General features: G+C 36.1%; 1 protein-coding gene across 3 annotated transcripts in view; it reads right to left on the reverse strand.

Moving 5' to 3' along the window:
- Positions 1-22,966, reverse strand: part of LOC140155967 (uncharacterized) — a 98,522-nt gene that overhangs the window by 14,498 nt on the left and 61,058 nt on the right. For 2 of the 3 annotated variants that reach the window (XM_072179006.1, XM_072179008.1), the window contains exons 6-10: positions 16,930-17,121; positions 16,277-16,449; positions 14,838-15,012; positions 9,988-10,087; positions 4,631-4,936 (exon numbers count right to left, since the gene is read on the reverse strand). In XM_072179006.1, the coding sequence (XP_072035107.1) occupies positions 4,631-4,936; positions 9,988-10,087; positions 14,838-15,012; positions 16,277-16,449; positions 16,930-17,121 (946 nt within the window). The remainder of the gene's footprint in view (positions 1-4,630; positions 4,937-9,987; positions 10,088-14,837; positions 15,013-16,276; positions 16,450-16,929; positions 17,122-22,966) is intronic. The other variant, XM_072179007.1, reaches the window with a different exon arrangement.

Below are 22,966 nucleotides of genomic sequence, written 5' to 3' on the forward strand. Positions count from 1 at the left end.
TCTTACAATCAAGCCTGTCCACTGTAAGAGAATTAACACTTCATACAAACTGCTCAATTTTACTTTTTTCTTTTAGTACTCACCCAATTTTTGAATTATGCTGTTATGATTACTATCCACAGAAAGTTGAACCTTCGCATTTATTCCCAAACCTAATCTAACCAGTCTTAACATGCAAACCTTAGGCATATCCAAGGGGTTTAGGGCGTGTGTGCACCCTTCAGGTGTGCACTGCAGCCAAAAAACAAAATGTTTCAGATCCTTTTGACACCCTGCACCTGTGGCCGATGGGTCATGAAGGTATCTAAGATTGAATACCCCAAAGTGCTGAATCCTGGATACATCCCTGCAAACACCATCTCACTTACTAACTTGTCCCCTTTGAGCGGTGGCAGCCCAACCCAGTGAGCGGTCACACCATGCTTTTGAAATGCAACAGATCGACAAGAAAAGCTTTCAAATGATAACAAGTAACATCTTTAATTCAAAAAGATACAAGATACAAGATCCAAGGGTGAGATACGAGGGTGAGGTATGAGGGGGAAATATGTGAAAGTGAAAGATGCCAGATTTAGAAGGCGAGATACGAGATACAAAGGTGAGGGAGAAATGATATAAAGCTTCATACAAACCACATGTAAACTGAATACCTGTTTATCATAACAATTAGACTCCACCCGGTCTAGGTCTCTATTGTTTTCAAATCTTCAAAATAAAAGACTGCATGATATATACCTACCTACTGTTCAATATCACAATAACCTGTTGCACCTACATTGTAACAGAGGAAATGAGCAGGGGTGACCTGCTATCACATACAGACTGTATGTTATTCATCATGGCTATGTTTCTGGGTCAGCAGGTAACTTCTGTTTTCTATCACTTTTTAGTAACATAAACACTGAATGTACTTGGGTAAAATATCAGGAAAAGTGAGTTACTGTATCTTCATTGATCTCTGCTGTGACTTCCCTCCCACATTGTAGATCTACAGGTGAAACACCTGCAATATTATGACTACTCCCAGCTCCAAAATAAAACACAACTGATGTTTCCAAATCAAACCAAGAAGACAAATTGTGCAGAAGAATTGGACAGTGAATCTTTGTTAAAACCTTACTGAGAATAAAACCTTACTGAGAATACAAATTTGATATTTGGTAACTTGCTAAATTGAGTAAAATAACATATAAGGTTTTCTTCATTTATTCTGTTTACACAAAAGGCTACCATGCATATCCAATGTCCACAAACAGATAATGCCAATCACAATCATGAATTGCGCAAAAGGAGATATAAATCATGTTACGCCAATGGTAATACATTCTGTTTTTCTAACAACTCCAATGTTTTATGCATGTGAGCACTTTAACATGCCTTTTTTTAGCAAGCATGTAGCTTACACAAAAGAAATATGAAATAAGATACAAAAGTGATTGGTATGATTTGAACCATGCCAGTGTCCAAGTGAGTTCACTGGTCTCATTGTTTGTGTCCAATAGGTATTCTTAGCCAGTGGCTGTGGTTTAACTGCAAGTGCAGAATGTCATTGTTCCTGAATGTTATCTATCACAAGGTAGACTGCAGTGTCCAGGTCATCACAGAACATATTTGTTGAGGTGCACAAATATAGAATGTTGAAACTTAAGCGTGGTGTGTCATATGCCATGCAGTAGACGTTTCATTTATTTTAGAATAAGGGGAGCTTTCATGACGGGAACTTATTTTTTCCTAAATATCACATAGTAGAGCATAGTAAAAACAAACATTAATACTATTTATTTGCTAAATATAAGAGTCCTCAGTATTTCAAGAAAAATAGTTAAATTCAGTGAATAGTAACAACTAATAAATATTGTTTAGTAAGACCTTTTCAAGGCACGATGCTGTGGTTTTCACCGGCTTTCCATACTGACCCATTTTGATTTCCTGATCTACAATTATTCAATTGAATCAATTTGTGTGAGAGGATACTACATGGAATGATACACAGACCCATCGTGTCATTCTCAGAGGGAATAAGATGAAAATTGTCAAATTCTAATAGGACACATCAACCAGCAATATGACATTAAACTTTTAGGTTAAAGGAAATGAAAAAAGAAACATGCTGTTGCAAGATCACTTCTTTGATATTGAAACAATTCAGGTAGGACACTTATGCTAACTAGAGATATATCATATGCTGTCAACTGTAAATAAGGGCCTGTAGGCAGTCTGATACTTTGGCATGCAAACGCTACAATTTCGCTATTCACAATGCGCGCCAGCGGTTGCGATGTAATCGTGATGTATCATGGGAAAAGGTCGACATCCAAGTCCGCGCAATACGAATATTACCATGCTATTACATAGGAACATGTGACAATATTTTTTTAGTTTGTCAAAATAAAGGTGTTACACGAATCGATACTCAATAATACTTAATAATGTGATTTGAAATGTGCACAATTAATTTTTTCTCTATCGATTTGCGTGTAATACCGTTATATTGACAAACTAAAAATATTGTCACGTGTTCCTATGTAATAGCATGGTAATATTCGATTATGCTGCATTTTGATGTCAATTTTCCCATGATACATCACGATTAATCGCGAAAACCGCTGGGTTCTTCTTGTGAATAGCTTAGAATTGGCGGTTGCCAGTACAATTTTCCACTCAAATGTTGGGTTCTTCTTAAGGTTTTGTCACTGCAGTGCATATTTGTCGCTTTATAAAAATGCTGCGACAAACATTTGCACTGTGCCTGGTGCAACAACAAACTGCTTGTAATGTGTTAAACTAAAGTCTGCACAAAAAGTAACTCAGCTGTTATAAATACGCCTATAGATTCAAAACTAATAATTGTTTTCACAATATTTCAACATAGAGAGAAGGATGATTTATTTACACACATTTTGATACCCCATTCGTCAATGTTGTTCAATATTAACAACACAATAGTGCTTTTACAGAAAAATACCTGAATTTAAAAGTTGCAGTTTACAGCGATCAATGGTTATAATACCAGCACTGTAACACGTAAAGCCCGCCATTATCTTCACGCTTACTTCAAATCAATACAAATAACTGCAACTTTTAAATTGGGGTATATTTCTTTCAAAACACTGCTGTATTGTCAATATTGAACAAAATTGGACCGAATGGGGTATCAAAATGCACATAAATAAATCGTCCTTCTTTTTATGTTGAAATATTGTGAAAACAATTATTAGGGTTCTAAGACAGATGCAAAATATGTATTCACTAAACTATCATTAAATATAAAGATGTTAACCAATTTTAAGAATGAGGGTAAAATACTTCAGAGCCATGTATTGATAACATAGAAGGTAAACTAGGAAGCCTAAAATACAAACACAATTGTTTGGTTGCCTGTTATACTCCTTTCAAATTGCATACAAACAGGACCTCAAACTTTTTAATAGCAAAATTGAAAACTTTTGTAAAAGGTTTTAAATTGACAGTGTCATTCTCACCATTGTGGAGACCCTCCCTTATGGTTTTCTTTCATCACATATTACAAATCATGATTACAACAGAAAATCACAACAAGATTACCAATCATACAAACGCAGAAAATGAGAACAATTAATTCAGAATGTTTGCTTCTCTTTGTGCGGAAATAAACTGATACCTTGGGAATCAAGTGTCCATCAACCAGTAAAGACTAAATATGGCGCCCTCCTTGTGGACACTCATGAACCCCCTAAACTGGGTCAAATCAACAGCCACAATGTACAGCCTGCTATTATCCTGATGATATCAACATATTATTTAATTTGATAATATGGTAACTTAATGCCCTGTAGACCTAAGTTTGTTACTATCAGAATCAAAAAGCCATCAAAAAGAAAATAGAATAAATAGTGTAGAAGTTCAGTTGTGGGTTGCTTATCAAACTGCACATTACATTAGGGCCAATTTACTAAGACTTGAGTAAAGTCTTAAATGGCCCAAACTAGACAGGTTAACATTGGTTTGTGTATTGTAATATATTGCTTACCAGTAAATCATATAAAAGCTAATTAAACTTTTCTGTTGGGTAAGTATACTTGCAAAATTACATTGCCAATTAACTATTACTAATAATTAGCAATTAGGAATGTTCATTACGAAGACTTCAGTACATTTTCAGGTCAAACTTCCAGTCAGGCTGGAAATCTTATTGGGTACCTGCTGCACTGTCTAGTGGACAGGGAAATAAGACTCATGTCAAACATGGTCATTGTCCATTTTTAACTTCAACCTCTTTCACTTGTATTGGATCAACTTAAATATCCCTTTTGCTAATCAAATTCAATTTCTTTTCACTATTACATAGTGAAAACAAAATAAACAATACTTTTCCACATTAATGCAGCACATACCTTTCATCTGGAGCCATGTGTACTTACATGTGCAAGCGAGATCATATTGTGAGTTATGAATTATTTATTATATACATAAGAAATATACTTGTATATATGCATAAACTAAACATGGCACTCAGTAAGCACTCAAAGTCATCATGAAAAGCCCATGGAAGTTCATTGTGCTGTATAGCTCGAATTCCTGAGTTTGACTCTGTGCACTGCTGTGCACTATATAGATACCACCCCAATATAAATTTGACCCGACTACACACCTGATAGTTTTGATTTTATCTTCAATATCATCTGCATACATCCTCATTTTCCTCTTGGTATTAATGGGCAGATCTTCAACATTTTCCTCGTCTGAATTAGATTGGTCTTGTGGTCCCATTCTTCTATTTCTGGATGACAGTAAATTTCTAGCATCACCACCAACATGTAGAAAATCACCTCGATTTTGCCTCTTGCGCCCTCTAGATTCGTCGTCGTATTCATGGTCAGAATCGGAATCACCAGAATCATCAAAGCGGCGCTTTCTTGAAACTGGTTTGGTTTTACCCTGTCTAATTCTCTTTTTCCTGGTAATATTATACAAACAAAGAAAATTACGATTAATTATAACACTAACACTAAAGACAATGCACAGCAAGGATGCAAATAGATATTAAAATTATAGCACGTTTCATATCACATGTTTTAAAAATTCATAAATTACTCCTATATCCAATTTTGTTTCATTATTTGCATTTACTGCAAACTAAATATTATTCTAAGCTTCACTCTGTGCAATCTTTTTCTCACAAACTGTGTTACCATGGTGATTTTTCTGCTTGAAGAGAAAAGTGCTAACTTAAACATTTGACTAACTTTGAACCAACAGACGTGTTTAATTAATTTCCCACAATAGTCTCTAAACAAACTTTCATCATCTCATTATAGATCACAAAATAAGTCATAGTTTATACACTAATGCACAGGTTCAATTGCTATACATATATCTGAAATGGTTAATAACAAACTAGATTTAAGCTTACAGCAGAAGAAAACAGGAAGGGGTAGGATTGCGCAAAGAAAGCAGCGATTCATGCTTACTGGGCACATGGCAACCGGCCATCATGGAAGATGCAACGCTTGACAAGATAGCATATTGTCACCTCTAATTTCTCAAGCAAATTATTTATACAAATAAACTATGTGTGGGCTGTAACGTTTTACGTGTGAAATCTATCAAAGGAATTTTCCAGGTGTTAAGAGGAGCTGAAAGGGGGAAAACATTTTATAAAGAGTATTAAAGCAAGATCATAAATTACACAAACATGCAATAGACACAAAGTTACAAATCACACAAAAACACATGCACAAACACAACAACTGTAAAACACATAACACAGAGACAGAAAAACTTGGCTCTTGTGCACTCAAACTCACTCACACACAAAGTGTAACCACTGGGAATGAGGTACCATGGACAACAATAAAAGTTTTCACTACCTAAGTGTGGACCTAACCCTACACCGGTAACCGTGACTTATAACACATTATTAAGCTGTTTTGTCTAAGAACCACATGGTATCTGCTGTGTCCTCATTTGCTGGTGTTTACAAAAGCACACACACACAAATGACACCATCCAGGTAGCATGGACATCTGTGATTCCTTGATGTCCCCACTGTTACACTGCGTTTACTAGTGTGTGTTTGTCCGCGATAGATGTTTTTTTTCTTCAAACAAACACCCCCCTACACACAGCACTGAGAATACCAAATGTACCCTGATTTTCTTACTTACTATTTTCTTATTTTACAATTTACATGCTTAAATCCTCTTATCTTTAGACCATCAATAATATCTCTCTATTAAGCCATTTCCACAATTTAGTGCTTAATAAAGTTTCGTCTTACTTCAAAATGCAATCAGTCACTTTTAAATTTCAATCAATCAATCATTCAATCAATCAATTGCATACAAGAACATACCCAAACCCCCCACTTTGCACTTCAGGGTCACACAAGTCCCACATGTAATGGGTTAAAAAGCTTATCCATCAACATCATAAGAAAGTGAGTGGATCTAGCTAGCATTGGCGTCAGCTGGATTTATCAGTCTGTACTGACAGACAGACTAAACTACAAGCTTCTACACTGAAGATGAACTACACAGGAAATCCAGGACAACTGCCTGCCATATCCAAGCGCATCTTCACTTCATATATTTGTATTGACAATCCAAACCCACACTAAGCTAGCCCCCTCTACGACATGTTTTGCGTGTCATCCAAAGATGCGCTCAATACCGTGGGGATTTGAACCGGTCCATATGCCTTAGCCTATTTAGACTGCATCTGTGCTTTGAATCAATAAAGCTTATATATAAGTGGGTAAAAAGAAGACATTTTGTTTCAGTTGGAATAAGTTTTAATTCAAAGTGGCAGGGAAGTCTACCTTGGCAGTCATTGAATGTGAGAATGTCAGCTTTTAGTATCATTACATCCATTTATATTTTATGGGAAAATCAAGTTTTATAATCATGTAAGCCAGATGAAAAATTGCAGACTCTCTCACTTTCAATTACATTCAAAGAAATTGGACAGTTTTCTTACACAATGGGAGGTTTATCTAAATTGAAAATATGGATTATGACTGATGGTGTCAGATTATTTGGGAAATTGCCTCAGACGTGAACCAATCTTCTTCTTTTCCTATTCTAATGATTTATACAAAAGAAATGAGCCAAATCTACTTGATTTAAGCACATTTCAAATCATTTATGCATGACATATCTAGGTAATGTCCCCACAAATCATAACTACAGTACATGAAAAAACTGTTAGAAAAGTTGTGGCAATTTTTGACGACTTGCAGATAAGTATGTGAACCTGTACTTATAATTCAAGCTAAGGCAAAAAAGAAAGAGTTGTCATATGACTGCATGGATGTATATTCCAAAAATATGCATACACAAACTTAGCTGTAAAAATGTGTTCACTGATTGCAATGGAGAGCGTGCAAGGCCTAGTGGTTAGAATACTTGTGCGTGAGGTCCTTGGGTTTAATTCCCGGCAGCAGTAACTTGCTGAGCTATTGACTTGTGAAAGTCTGAATTTAATTTGATTAAATTCAGACTTCTGCTCTTCTCTTTGTGCATTTAGAATTGTGTAAATGAAACATTAGTGTACTTTGTTATTCGGAATACCTATACATGTATATCACAGTCAGTTTTGAATAGAGTAAGATGTTTACCCCCAATCTGCCCCAGTTTGTTCATTGAGAGCCATTAACACTAGCATTCCTATTTGGGTACCCTTTTGCTTGGTGAAATTGAAATAAATCACATATTCTACGATTTCTAAAATTCTACAAAACCAGGGTAACAAAATTTTAGACAAAAAGGGTTAAACAGAGTAAATCATTTTATGGCTCTTAAACTTGCAGGAACATGCAAAGATCATAGGGTACGTATGAAACCACTGTTTGCAATACTTGTTTTCAATGATAAATACCAATGCAGTATCTTACTTCTGCAATATACTGTATATAATTAGGTAAGAAAACCATGTTTTTGTGTCAAATTTGGTAGTTTCTTCTGTCCCAAACACTCTGTGCAAGCAAGGAATTAAAAATTCAGAAGCTATGCTCATTGTATACATCACCTAGGTTTCATTATCATTGAGGTATAGGACTTTTTATTTTTTCGGAGAAGAGCAGGTAGGGCAACTACTTGATTATATTTCTACATGTTCATACAACATACTCTGAACATTTTAGAAAATTCGCACGAGTCCGTTTTTTTAAAAATCACATTTTTGTTCCTAAAATGGGGGTTATAGCGCCCTCAACATGCACTCTCTCCATAGGGCTACATGTAAAGACCAGTTATATACAAATGGCCCTAAAATAAAACTGACTCGTTCAATTTTCCTCAAATTTTGCATATGATGTAGATCTAACATCTGGAATGTAATGCAAGGGGTGTCGTTGCTGCTCTTCTAAAATCATTTTTAAAATGTCCGCCCCAGACCAAGGTGACATGTATGCTAGCAGACAGCACTAAAGAGTAATATGCTGATAGACCTCCTCAAACTTTGTCTGTGTCCAACCATGTTTGTGTAGGTCCCTCACAAAAGAAAAACAACTCAATGTCCATATATTAGGAATGGGCGAGTAAAATCAATTTACAACTGTACAAACAAATCTTATATGATTCAGTGCTTCTTGAAATCAGTCAAGTAGTAAATTTTGTAATATTTTTTCCAATTTAATTTATGTATGAAAAAAATCCTGATTCTCAGAAACAAATTAGACCCTTAAGTGTAAGAGTTATGTGCTCCCAAGCACAAAGGCAGTATACATATGTGACAAATTCTGTTCTATGGAGGCATAAGGAGGCATTTTTGACCATTGAGTTACTTTTTTCTTTACCTTATACAAACATTATGCTATCATATACTAAAACACCAAAGGTGTACCATACTTGGTTCTAAACTTAAATGAAGTTTTGTGTGATGTCTATTTTTCTTATGTATATATATATTGTTTTTTTACTCCATATTTTTGCCTTTATCTCAATTTCAAATTTGCCGCCTTTTGCCTCCATGGACCAGACCGTATCACATATATGGCTGAATAGCATGGCAGATACTGCCTTGTTCCTTGGCAGACAAGTGATTTTGATTTTGTCTGCTCCCAAACAAAAATGAATTATCTACTGTGTTTTTATTTATGAGACAGACTTATTAGAATGTTTTTGAATCTGACGGTCTGTCAAATAAAAACACTGCATTTGCCTATTTTTAACAAAGCAGATACAACACTTGTACCTTTGAAGGTGCAGAGGTGCTTATAGGTCCTGTCAATAGAGGTATTGGATTTCCCCCGGGATAGGACAAGATAACGACAAGGGTGAATCTTTGGCGTCATCGAGATTACACAGTAGCTAGCTCAGCCCACTTACAAGCAGGCATTACTGTAAACTTGTCTACTTAATGAGTAACTTCCACTTTTTCAACTCAATTTTTTTCTATAGACACTGAGGTAATCTTTGTTATGATTTGGTATGAATACAAACAAAACGTGACAAACACGACTAGCTAGACATAAAATACAACATGCGAAGAGAAGAAAGAATCAGGCAGAACGCACTATAACATTTTAACACATACAACACTGTAAACATAATATGCTTAATAAGGCACATGAGCCAGAAGAAAAAATCTTCTAACGTGCTCGCCTGTGTGAGGACTTTAACCATTTTGCAATACCGTTTGAATTGGTTTTTCTTGCTTTGGGTCAAGGTTAGGAATTTATTTTTTTAAATGTCATCTATATCAAATTACTTTAGAATTTGGCTGTCTTCAATCTTTATAATCTTGATTTTCACTGCATTTCTTTCTTTGTTATGTTGCTTTCCAGCTTTACATAATATGCAGAACCTACTTCAACAAAACTGGGGCGAAATTACTCTGACATGCCTCATAGACACATAAAGCAAACGCATCATTGGAATCAATTTCACAAAGCAGATTTTATGATTGATGCGAGAATTACAAAGGATTCAGACCATTTGAAGTAGATGATGTGTTACTTCAAATTTGGCATTCAACAAGTTTCACAATATTTTAGTATATACTTACATAGAACCACTTATGAGTCCCTTCATTCCACCATAATTAGGATTACCATATCTGATGTAATACTGGCTCTTCTTCTGGGCCCCTAATTCTTTTTTATCAGCTGAAAGAATACAACAATACATATGATTAGTATGGACCTTACATCATGTCTGTCACTTCTATTGTTCAATTGTACTCATTTTATGTATAATATTGTATCAATTCTGTAAAATTTCGTCAGTCGCAACACATAGTGGCGTACGTGAAGGACAAAATACGTTTCCGATCAAAACTTATTTGAAAGATATGCTACTAGTAACAGAGTCGATACTCCTCCATGGATATCTCTCAGTGCCCCGATTCCATTTGTAATTGAAGTTTAAGGTTTAACCTATTAAATTGTATCTTTAATAGTTAACAAGGACTAACTATTATAGGATAATAGCTAGCTCTAAACCTATATGCCTCTATGTGAAACGGAAAATTTTGAAAATCACTCTACGCCATTATGTGTTGTGACCGACGATTTCAGTTAATAAGAACTTGGGAGTACTGGAAAAACTAATCCGCCTGCATTAAAAATACAAAACAAACTTAGGTTTATTTTCTGCCGTGCTTGCTTTACAGGATCTGATAATACATATATGCAAAATTGTTATCCGTATAGAATCTAAATTAAGTTTCTTACAACAGAAGATGGCTGTTTACAACAGTAAAAACAGAGCAGAACAAATTATGCTGCTCTGAATTTTACTACCATATTTGTTAATGAGTAAATAAACATTTAAAATCACTGCATGAATTTGATTATTTGGAATGTGCAAACTTCACAAGGTGAAACATACATACATTTTGTATTGAGTAAATCAGTGATGTGAAGAATAACTGAGTATAAGGGTATCAGACAGGAAGGTATATCAATATGAGCCTAGATAAAATGTAACACATGCCCATGTCTGTTAACATACCTCAACATACAGGTTTCATATCAATATACACAGCCAGTTTGTATGAATATGGGTTTCCAAATTCATATTGAAATTGCAATATTGAAATATTGTTTCTCTAATAAGACCTTTTATCCTGAACATACCTGCAAAGAAATACATTTCCCTCACTGTAAACACAAACATTCTTTGCCATCAGCTATGTAATAGAGGCTTAGGTTTTCTGAGTTTGTGTAAATCCTTCCAACTAGGAAAATGCCAGATAATTTTTTCGTCCAGACTTCAAATTATGATGTAGGGCAGCGTAATTTGCGGTCTAAAATTTGCGGTACGACTTTCAAAGTGGGTTGCAAATTGTGATACAACTACTTAAAAAAAAATGATAAGCTTAATCATGTACCTCACACTCCCACTTTCAATGCCCATCAACCTCAAAGCCTGGATTCACCTGAATGTGGATGCCAGGGAGAAATTGAAACTGATTTAAGTTTTTTTCCAAAAGTTTAAACTGACTTTCAGCACAAAAATTCAGAAGAAGTCCTACGATGTTGTGATGGACTTGCCCTTTTGTTGATCATTGGCAACTTTTGGTCGAATGAGGGCGTTGTATAAGCTTTAAGTTTAATTACCCATGGACATGGGCATGTGACCTTCACATAGAAAATCTGTAATGGTGCAACAGGATCAGCAGCAGCAGGTTATTTTTCAGAAAGCTTACCGCAACAGGAATTTAAAATAAAGAAAATATATGATTGCTCGTAGAAATAATGTTATATGATCATACAAAATGAGACCTTTTTCAAAAGGCAATTGTAAGATATGGTCAAAATAAGTGATCAAATTTGTAATTTTTTGTTATTTGCTGCCTTCATATTGACAGTCAATATTAGGAAAATTCAACATCATGTAGCCTACTCAACATGCAAAAATATTGAATTAAAATAAAAATGAAAAGTGAGTGACTTTGTTCAACAAACAAGGGAGACCATCTGGAATGTCCTATGCATACACATACATTGCACTTTTTAATGGGCTGAGTACACAATGTACTACATGTATGTGGTACCCTGAACAGGAGTCTGACTGTGTAGGTTAGTTTCCCAGTAAAACTTGATGTGTTTTTACATGGCTTTATTAGTAAATTGGCCAAAGCCTGTTCATACCCACACAGTACATATAGTACATGTATGTTGCTACGTTGCCATGGTATCACAGAAAAACTAACAACATGTTATTTTTGGTTGGAGCCACATGGAATTACCTCTGAAATTGAACAATTTGGTGAGTATTCTCAATAATTGTTTCAATCCAATCTCATATCAAGGTGTAACTAATCTTCCCTGCCCTACAACACAGTAAACAGCAAGTTAAATTTAGGCCAATATAAACTTTCTCAAGTATATAAGAATACAGAGAATATTGTAACTGGCACATTATATTCAACCCTGAACTTGCAGTCGATCTGCATTACTTCAAACGAGATGACAAACTATAGATTTATAATACAATTTCAATGACAAACTCCACATGTGCAATCACTGTAATTAAATTAATTACAGTACAGGTGACTCCTAACCCAGACAGGGATAGAATCCTAACCTAACACAAAAAGGGTCCACTTTTAGATTCAAAATATCCCAAATCCAAATTTTTCAAGGTACTGTTTGGAAAGTCTAGTTGTTGGTCTGTTTCTAAACGTATCAGTTTGCTAAGAAGGCTGAGAAACATCTTGCCTAAGGAAACTCTCATTATTTTGTATAAAACTCTTATCATCCCGCAACTTGATTATTGCGATACTGTGTGGGGCAACGCTGCTAAAACATCCCTCAGTAGGCTTGATCAATTTCAAAATGCAGCTGGTAAAATCATACTGGGGCTCCCACGCAGATATCCCACCGAAGTGCTTCTCAACGACCTGAAATGGGATAAACTGGATTGCCGCCATAATTTCCATCTAAATATAATGGTGTACAAAAGCCTTGTAACCTACTCCCACCTCCCCTGTACAATATTTTCCACACAGTTGCCTCTAGTCACAGCCATCTGACTAGAGCAGGGTCACAACATAACCTGGTTATCCCACATAGCAAGAGTGAGTCGGCTAAGAGAAAATTCACATCCAGAGGCGTGGTCTCTTTTAACCTATTGCCAGTCCATATTTTAAATCAATGTGCAATTTAATTACTTAATTCTTCAGGTTGTTGCATGTTGGTTGGCTGCAGTGCGGACTTTGTCTGAGGGCTGTCTTAGAAGCCTGCGGACACTGCCGCACTTTCCATCTAAATATAAATGGTGTACAAAAACCTTTGTAACCTACTCCCACCTCCCAGGGAGTCAGTGTGGACCACTGAATTTGTTCCCCAGGCAAAATACGATCTAATAAAATTAAAAAAATAAAATAATGGTTCCAACATGCAAAAAAAAAAAATCCACCAATTTTAGTCCTACCATGCAAAAGATCCATTAAGTCATCATACCTACACAGAAAGTGAAGAATTTTGCAATCCTATTTCAATTTTATTTTGGGTAACATTTTTTCAAAAGATGCAAGCATTTTTGCCTATCTGTACAGAGGTCCCCTTTGCCTAATATTAGCACCCCTACCCCATAAATAAATCCTGGCGATATACACCCCTGGGCAGACAAATCTAAGAGGTACAACTATTACTGTTTGCAATCCTGCTATTTTAGGATAAAATATCAACAAAGATGTCAGTATTTTTGCACATTGGTACAAAAGGTCCCCTTTGTCCAATATCAACACCCCCTCCCCCTGAATAAATCCTGTTTATTTACACCCCTGGGAAGACAAATGTAAGAAGTAAATATGAACCCACTTTATTAATCCCTATTACTTGTGCTGTCAGACTCCTATTTCTCTTTTCTGTTCTCTATCACAGTCTATTACCCTACAGGAAATATTAAATTACTGAAGGAAATCCAAGGCGTGAATTAGTCAATTAACTTAACCAAAGATATGTAATGTAACACCTGAAATCATATCACACATAGGATTTTTACAACTTTCTGTTTGTGGATTTTCTCAAGCAATTCTGTGTGGATTTGGGTGAGTTCATGGGTCAACAAAATTCAGTTCAGCTATTATTCATGTTCAATTACTTGTGTACCACATGATATGCATTTAATGATAACCTGTAGAAGACATTAATTAAATCAATTTCTTCCTTACATGATAAAAAATGTACATTGCATCAGTACACATGTCAGTATGCTTGTTTTGCTGCATATGCTTGATTACTTGTTTTCTAACCATTCAATTCTGGGGCAATATTTCCCCATTGAGCATCTCAACCTGTATGGGTATGCCAGAACAACTAACAGTAAGTTCTTTGTGCACAAGAATTTCTAGCTGGCTTAATCTGGCTGTCTTTCCCACAAGAGTAAACTTACATGTCTGAGAGAGCTTGAATAAGCATCACCACATAAGCACTGGACTCAAGCCTTGACCTTAACAATGAAACTAACTTGACTACTTGACTTTCAATGTCTTCAAAGGAAACCCAAGGTTCAAGTAGAACTGTGGCACTGCATAATTGGTGGCCAGTGTGTCCAATTTTAGTGACAAGTTTGTGACACTTTCCTGGTGCATATTTGCACCTGTTGTCAATTGACTGATGCACACCACTGAGGTATGAAATTAGATGTCACACACATTACTATATCCTTCTCATTTTCTATTGAAGCAATCATGTTGTTGGAATGTTATCTTTTTCAAACTATCTTTCATACCAGCACAGGCAGAATGAAACCAAAAACCTTTTTTGTTGGACTTCTCAAGTGGAATTTTCAAGATGGGTCCCAAAATTCTTTTTTCATTACCCCCCCCCTGTTGGACAAGGGAAGGTCTCTACAGAGGTCAAAACAACCAAAGTCCACAACTTATATTTTAAGCATGTCTCTCACCTCTTGTTGCATATCTCATCCTTAGGTCCGCTGCTTGGAGATGAGGTAATCCTATCCTAAATGTTTCTTTGGATGTCACATGCACTGGTCTGGCCTCCATCTCTATATTGTTGTCATCCATTCTCTCCTCTGCCATTGTTATATTGCTACTCCCGGTTTCTTCTCTCCTCTGTTCCTGGTTTAAGTAATGCCATGAAAAATAATATTGAGAGAAAAAAGATGTACTTCCACCAGCACTTGCAGGAGGATGGTCTGATCAATAATCTTGTCCCATTTTTTTTTAAAGTCAGTAGCTAGTATCAAAAGGGATTGGAATATTTGCATGAAACACACAATTGGGAAGTGGGAGTCATTATTACTCAAACATGGTTGTAATAGCATGTGGTGAAATCAGACTATCCTCCTTTGTATAGGCACCGGAGTTTTGCGCGGTTCGCGCAAAAGCGCACATTTTCGCGCATTTGGATGTCCAAAGCGCATTTTAGGTTCCATCGAGAATGTTCACGATTTTGACCCATCGATAAGCTTAAAGTTAAAACTTACGATTTTATGCCCCAAATCGGCAGCATTTACAAGAAAATTCACGCAATATTGGTTCTAACTTCACTTATGTACATCAAAATACAAATAACGATCATTAAACCAAGCATAATGTGGGGAAATTTGCCCTTGCTTTCGACATTTCGATCGACGATTTGTGATGGTCGCCATCTTTATTTTTTATTTTTCCAGAAACTGGAAATGAACCGGAAGTCGTTCGTAATTGATTGACAGGCCATGGTTTTACCGATGTTTTTCTCGTGTTTTGCATTGATAACATGGGATCACGCATTTTAGCGCTTTTTGACCTATTTTTTGGCGCATTTTCGCGCATTTTGAAAAGTGGCCAGCGCATTTTGCCGTTTTAAATCGCGCAAAACTCCGGTGCCTATCCTTTGTATTTGGCATATTGATAAGCTTCAATAATTTGTAAATTCTTTGTCTTTGACTTTGACACGGTTCCTCTCTCCCGCACTCTTTCTCTCTAACCTCTTGATATGCATGCTTTTGGGTAGTCAACTACTCATAATGTCTTATCTTATATAAGGTACTAACTAGCCAGCCTCGGCAACCATGTACTTGTTACAACCTCATTCATCTAGGAGGGATAACTGAAAGACTTTACTGCAATGGTGTCTCTTAGCCTTTGGGTTCTAACATTAGCAAGAGATTCACAACTTGCATATCTCTGTGACATTCCAGTACTTGAAAAAAGTCGCTTCTTTCCACATTATAAAAACGATGTCAGAAAATTGATGCGATTTTTCATAGCGTATCAGGTTTGTCAAACCAGTTGATAAAGTGTGCATGGGTGAACTTGTATACCTGTAACAAACTGAGAGCAAAAAAAAGAAAACCACTGGGGATCAAATCTAATATGACATGGCTATTCTGTGTACCTGATGGTGATGTACTTGTTGTGTACTATCAGGAAGCCCCTCTCCATCATCTGGAGATCTCTGTATAGGTGTGCCACCTGGTGATGTCTGTCTGCCAGATCGAGATGGTCTCACTCTCTCTCCAGTCTCATGGTCACTCACCAGATCCAGGAAATCATTGTCATCATCATCTTCTGTGTAAATACAATACAATCAATTCAGATTTGATAAATATTTCATGAAATGGGAGTTTGTTGCTGAAATGAGATGTTCATACATTTCATCAATATTTCTCACTACAATACCATTCTTTATTGTGAAATTGTGTTGTGAGCCAAATCCTACTGTTAAGTTCAAATGACTATAAAAACAGAACCATTGACTGGGAAGGATTATCTGGATGGTTCAGTACAGAGTTGTAATGGAAGTTCTGTAAACATATTCAAGTATACACATTTTGTGGGGTCCTTATGTTTGTAACCCTTCATATAATTTTTGTTTCTTGTTTATAAGTAGTGACTGGATCAGAACATTTCTAGACATACTTCTAAAAACACTACCATTGTTGTAAAACCTTAAAAGACCCCTAGCAATGGTACTAATAACTACGTAAGTGTTTAGTGTTAGGGTATGAAGAGTAATCTGTAGTTACTCCAATGTTATAAATCACACACCTTCTCCTTCTTCCATGGGTTCTGGTTCAACCTCTGGTACAGGTGGTGGTGGCGGTGAGGCAGGTGGTGGCTCAGCTGGTTGCTGTAGATTCTGTTGTAATGATTGTCCTAAGATGTTATAGGATTGTGAAGGCCTGCTCATCCCCAGTAGAGCTCTGGCTGCAGAATGAGGATCTAACCAAACAACATTGCCTGCAATATACAAAATTAATATGCTCAGTAAACATGAGTAGAAATATTGATGTACATTATAATTATTTCATGACTCGTACCATTTAAAAAGCAACAAATGTAACACATTCGTTAAAAGTGTAGTGGTCTGCAGCAAATATCCATTTAGTAAGGGGTTTCTCTCATTTGTTTCTCATATGACAAGTGATCAGTTCATAGCAGAAAGGAGAAAAAAGAGGCTGCCAGACAAGACAAACAGACAAGAGAATGAGGGACAGAGAGAGAGAGAGAGGGAGGAAAGGGGAAGATAAAGGGCCTGAAGGGAGAGACGGTTCTGTCCTTTCTCTATTAATCCTTATCAAATGACAAAAGTTCCAATCAAATAATATGCTTATGTATGATTGTGACATTCATAGTCTACCAATGTCTGATTAAGGAAGACATTCAACTCATAATATTAGTGTCCACCCAGCTGCTTCCAATTAGCCATTCATAATGAAGCATCTAGACATTGATAGTGTCTGATGTTATCCTATAACGACATGTGACAATATGAATTACAACTCTTTATTTATAAGCCACTTGCTTCATGAATCAGTCAAGAAAATCGGCTACCGTCTTATGACAACCTAAGTAAGCTTATCAGTCTGCAACATTGCTATCACCAGTGATCCAAAGCATGTAACACGCAACGGCTGGGAAAATGGAAGCAAAAAGAAGCGGCGGTTTCTTGCTGGGATGTGTAAGGGGTTTGGCATCAACAGGTGTTCATATAAGCCACACCAATTGAGTTAGTAGAATTGGTACTTAAAGAGAGTTAATTCACAAAGCTCTGAATGAATTAAAAAGCTTTTATCTAAGTCATGAAACAGATGCAACATTGTTAAATCTGACATGCAAATGGGGATATAATGTAGCTTGGAGTTGGTTAGGGGGTCCTGGTAACACTTATAAGAAAACAGAGGCCCTTCCCAAAAGACTACGTAAGATTACTCTTATTTCTGTATTATACTAAATTCATAAGGATAATAGCAGGTTTTGTAAACATTACTAGAGTCAAATTGCATTCAGTTGACTTGAAGGCAACTTTGATGATATATACATCACTAGCCATGACTGGATGTTAGTAGCAACTTTTTATTAACATGCTGCATTTGTCAGTATATTATGTGCATTTATTACATATAAAATCCTTTTCAATCAAACATAATTTCAAATATAAGTCTTATGAAACTGGCGTCAGATGTAGGTACTTCCAATCACTATGATATGACCAACATGACCCAGTGTTGCTTGCCTGCGACATCTAGTTACTGTAATATGCTAACAGCACCTAACGTTTGAGTGTGTTCAAACCATATTACACGCAATGGGTGGGGCGATGGCCAAATTTCCTTGACATACAATACTCCTTGATTGAATTTGGCCAGATAAAAGGGCAGTACTGTTGAACTTCATGGACAGGTTTCATAATAGCCAAGATAAATCTACTTGTTGAGTTACAGAAATCATGGATGTGTAATTATAATGATCACAGGAAATGTGTCACAGAACCTACTCAACCCAGGTTATTTTGGAAGATTTAATAATAATAATAACAGGCTCTTATATAGCGCCCTTAACCCAGAGGGTCTCAAGGTGCTTAACAAACTAATAACAATTATAAAACAACAAGCAAAGATAAAACTGTTACAGAAAAATTGTACATTGATTTAGGAATTATTCGTTTAATGTCAAAGGTGTAGTAATAAATATGCATATTTTGACCGAGACCTACTAAACACAATACACAAGTTTCTATCTACTTTAAGGGCTATGTCTGTCGTTCTCCATCTTTTGAGAGAATGCTATAGTTACATAGAAAGACAAAAACTGGCAAACATTGCTTCAATTATTAAAACACAATCATGCAATTTAAACTATTTCTAATCAGTCAAATGGATAGTAATGAAATACAAAATCTACCAGCATTGAGACATTCAGACTGTCACAGGCAGCAACCATGCTGAGATTTTTACAATGAAATATACAAAATCTACATGTACCAGCATTGAGACATTCAGACTGTCACAGCAACCATGCTAAGATTTTGACAAAAATGAAACTATGAAGGATGTTAAGCTTTGTTAAGCTTAAGAAACCGATTTTCACCCATAACTAGACTTGGACGTTAACCAACATGTTCTACCAATGTTAATTACATAGGTCCCTTGAATATGAATAGGCATATATTACAATAATGATTTAATTAAGAGGATTTTTGAGGATTTTAACTTTTTATGAGTTGTGGATAAAAGGTAATGGACATCAAAGCAAGGGCTCAGATAAATATATGTTTAGAAAAAGCATTCTCAAAGCTAGCAGCACCTTTTTCATTTTATTTATTAAACTAGCTAACAAACCAATCAACAATGAACACTCTCAGTGGAGACTACATATGGCCAGAAAAAGTTTACAAAGTTCAAGCTTAAGCTGTCAAAGCCCCCATATGCCTATTATCAAACAAATTGGCACCTTAGTTATATCCGATAATCAGATTTACTTGAATAAAACCATTTTTTTCTCTCTTGATCTCAGGGTGTGAACTATTAAAAGAGTACAGCACACCATTTCTATGGGAATTGAACCATGTCTACTACTGTACTTACTGGATCAAACCAATATCTAATGCAATATATTTCTTCCAAAATCAAAACAATTTAAATTAACTAAGTCAATTTGACAAATGCAAAATATACTTGTGAAAAAGTGATAAGAGATGTGGTCCAAGCATATTACAAGTTAAGCTAACTGGCACCGACCATGCCTCAAATTGGAATATATTCACACCGACTCTCTAGGGGACTTTGTGGTTTTCTGTAACATACAAAACTATATACAAATTGTTTAAACATATATTTACCTATGTAAGTATCAGTGAGTCCCTTGACTATACAACAGGAAACTACCATTTCCACATAGTACAATAGCAATCGTGGTCTGGATTTGTGCTCTTTTCAGATGTGACAAATCCAGTCAAAATTTATTGAAAAGCTACAGATGTAAGCTTTCCATGATCAGATAAGCTTTATGCCTTACTGTGCTAAGAACGCAAGTGATTTAAGAAAGCCTGGCCGTCGCTGGATTGGGCAAGATTAAAGTAAATTGAGGGTTTTAATTCTTCAAAATTGGAGATTGGCATGTGTTTTATTCTCAGGTGCATTCGCCACGACTTGTCCCATTAGCTGTTTTCTCTGCACACTTGAATATTTGGTGAAATTATGAACCTTTTATATTTGAACTTAAAAGGTTTAAGTTGTACCCATGCTTTTGTAGTCAACTTGTCTTTGAACTTCCAAGCAGCCCGGCTACAAAGCTTTAAGGCTCACAAGGAAACATAAATCACCCAGTTGCACAATACGTTTAGCTTGCCTATCTCAACTCTTTTGAACTAGAGCCAAATGCTGCCAGCGCTTACTGCATCACTACTTGCCTAGACTTTACCGTAATTCCTTCATGAGTTGATCACATGCCCTTGCCTCTCTTTCAAGCCAAGTTGGCAAACAATTTATTACTCAACTCTCAGGATGGCATATAATTTTATAGCTACCTGCCTGAAGATCACTGATAACAAGATTTCATTGTTTAAGATATTTCAGCGGTTCTTTTTTTTATTGAGTTTACTATGAACTAACAACACACTACATCCCCATTGATCACTGCTACTGTTGCAATCCTGCTTCTCATATCATTATTTTGAATGTGATTCCAAACCACATGGTAGCGAGATCACTGCTCAATTCTACCAAACACTTCAGAGAGACATGAAATGGCATTGTTTCCCAGTATAAAGTGTTACTGTTGGTTTGAATTTTAATTGTTTCACCCATTTTCTTTCTTTGAGCCTTTCTTTTAAACTTATATTTTAAAATTGACTTCGTCAATGTCTGGTGGTTGTTGTTCACAATTATGCTTTATACAAAAAAAATATATCATCTGATTATCGTTTTGCCGACAAATGGTATACAGATATTGAATGTTTCTGAGTACAATGGTAAGCATATTTTCATGAGGTGAAATATGGACTGTTCCATTCAACGAAGCTTCAGTTCATAAGTCACTGCATAAAAATATTGTTTCCATTGAAAGAATAAAAACATTCAATATTTGTTTTATATAACTCATATATAAATTCTTTTTCTACCACTTAATTAAGCACCAATTTACTACTTTTAAATCAGGTCACTAAAGAGAATTTTCAATAGAATAATTTAGTGAACCCATTAAGGTGCAAGTCCTATATCCCATGTGCACTTTTCTTAGGGTTACACTCTCTGATCCCTGTGCATAAATTTGAATGCAGCAAGAAGTCCAACATTAAGTGTGGATATGAAAATATCACCTTTGCAGTGACACCCCTGGAATGGGGCTCCATGGGATACAGGGAAAAAGAAAGGCCTCTTGACAAATTGCACTCTTCGCATTATCCAACCTAGCCTATTCACAGTTGCAGCCAGTCCTCTAGTCGTCACAATTCCCTGCAATGATTGTTTTATGAACCCCCAATTTCCTCTGTACAGCTGGATGTAATTGCACTGTCAAACCATACCTTACAACATCCCTTCCTATCACCCAGTCATACATGATCATGGAGACAGGCCTAGCTGCCTGCCCAAATTTGATCATAACCTACTAAATCACATACATATGGTAATCCTTAATATCATGTTGTCATTTATCAAGCCAAATATTGGGGTAAATTTGGGCCTGAAATGGCAAAGGTTATGCTTGAAACATTAATGCACAACATACAGCATGTTTATACTGAACACCTCGCATACCATGCTTTCACTTTCACCTTCATCGGGTCGTTTCTACTGCAATGTAAATGCAGGGTAACAATTCACTACCCACATATTTAGTGGGGAGGGCGAAAGTCTAGAAAATGGTTTTTGTGACCTTCAAGGTCAGATTTTGAATGCTAACTTCCGGTGTCACCCGCAAAATCGTCACCGTCATCGTTTCTACTGAGAATGTTATAGTGTATTCACCACTATTAACACCTGAATAGGTGGTTGATGGATTCACTTGCATTCATCTTCACCTAATCTGTTTCTGCTGGGGCCGTTACCGCGTATTGCTCGCATCGCCCCGAATTCACTGGAATTCACCGGAACCGTTTGCTCAGTAGAAACACACTGATACTTGGTATGTAAGAAATGTAGTGACATTAGAAAGCACTGTATGCTGTTATATCTATGGAATCAAACTGAAATAATTGCGTGGATATTTAGGGTTTTAAATATTGGCTTCTTTACATTGAGTTCAATGTCCAGCTACATCAATTACCTCTGGGTTTGTATCAACTTACTCTTCAGCAGAGTGCAATTATCAAATAATGTAATCGGCTCAAATTTAAAATCAAGAACATTTTGATGACAGATTCCACACTTGGCCTAAATCCTCTTATTTATGTGTTAAATGTTCTTGCCACTGATGACAGATATTTACTTATTGTTTCAGACTGTATTGTGCTGTCTGAGCCTTAAAACCCATCCTGGTCAATCCCAAGCGGCTGGCCGTTATCAAAATAACCTGACTGCTGGATGGGAATTTGTTCAGCTAGTTTCTTTAACACTTCACAAATATCATAAATATGACAATATAGCCACTTTTCTAATGGTCAAGTATTTCAGTCGATCATCACATAGAGCTTCATACCAATGCTTGATTAAAATAACAATTAGGAAACAAGCTTCTGTGACAGTCAAGATTGATATTTTCTCTCTCTTTTCCAAAATACTGACAGAAAAATTGTTCACAAGATTTGTAAATTATGACCTTCTTTTCCTTGCTCTTTGTCTTCCAATTGGGTTCTTTCCATATA

Source organism: Amphiura filiformis, chromosome 6 (assembly GCF_039555335.1).
Source record: "Amphiura filiformis chromosome 6, Afil_fr2py, whole genome shotgun sequence".
Taxonomy (NCBI): Eukaryota; Metazoa; Echinodermata; class Ophiuroidea; order Amphilepidida; family Amphiuridae; genus Amphiura; species Amphiura filiformis.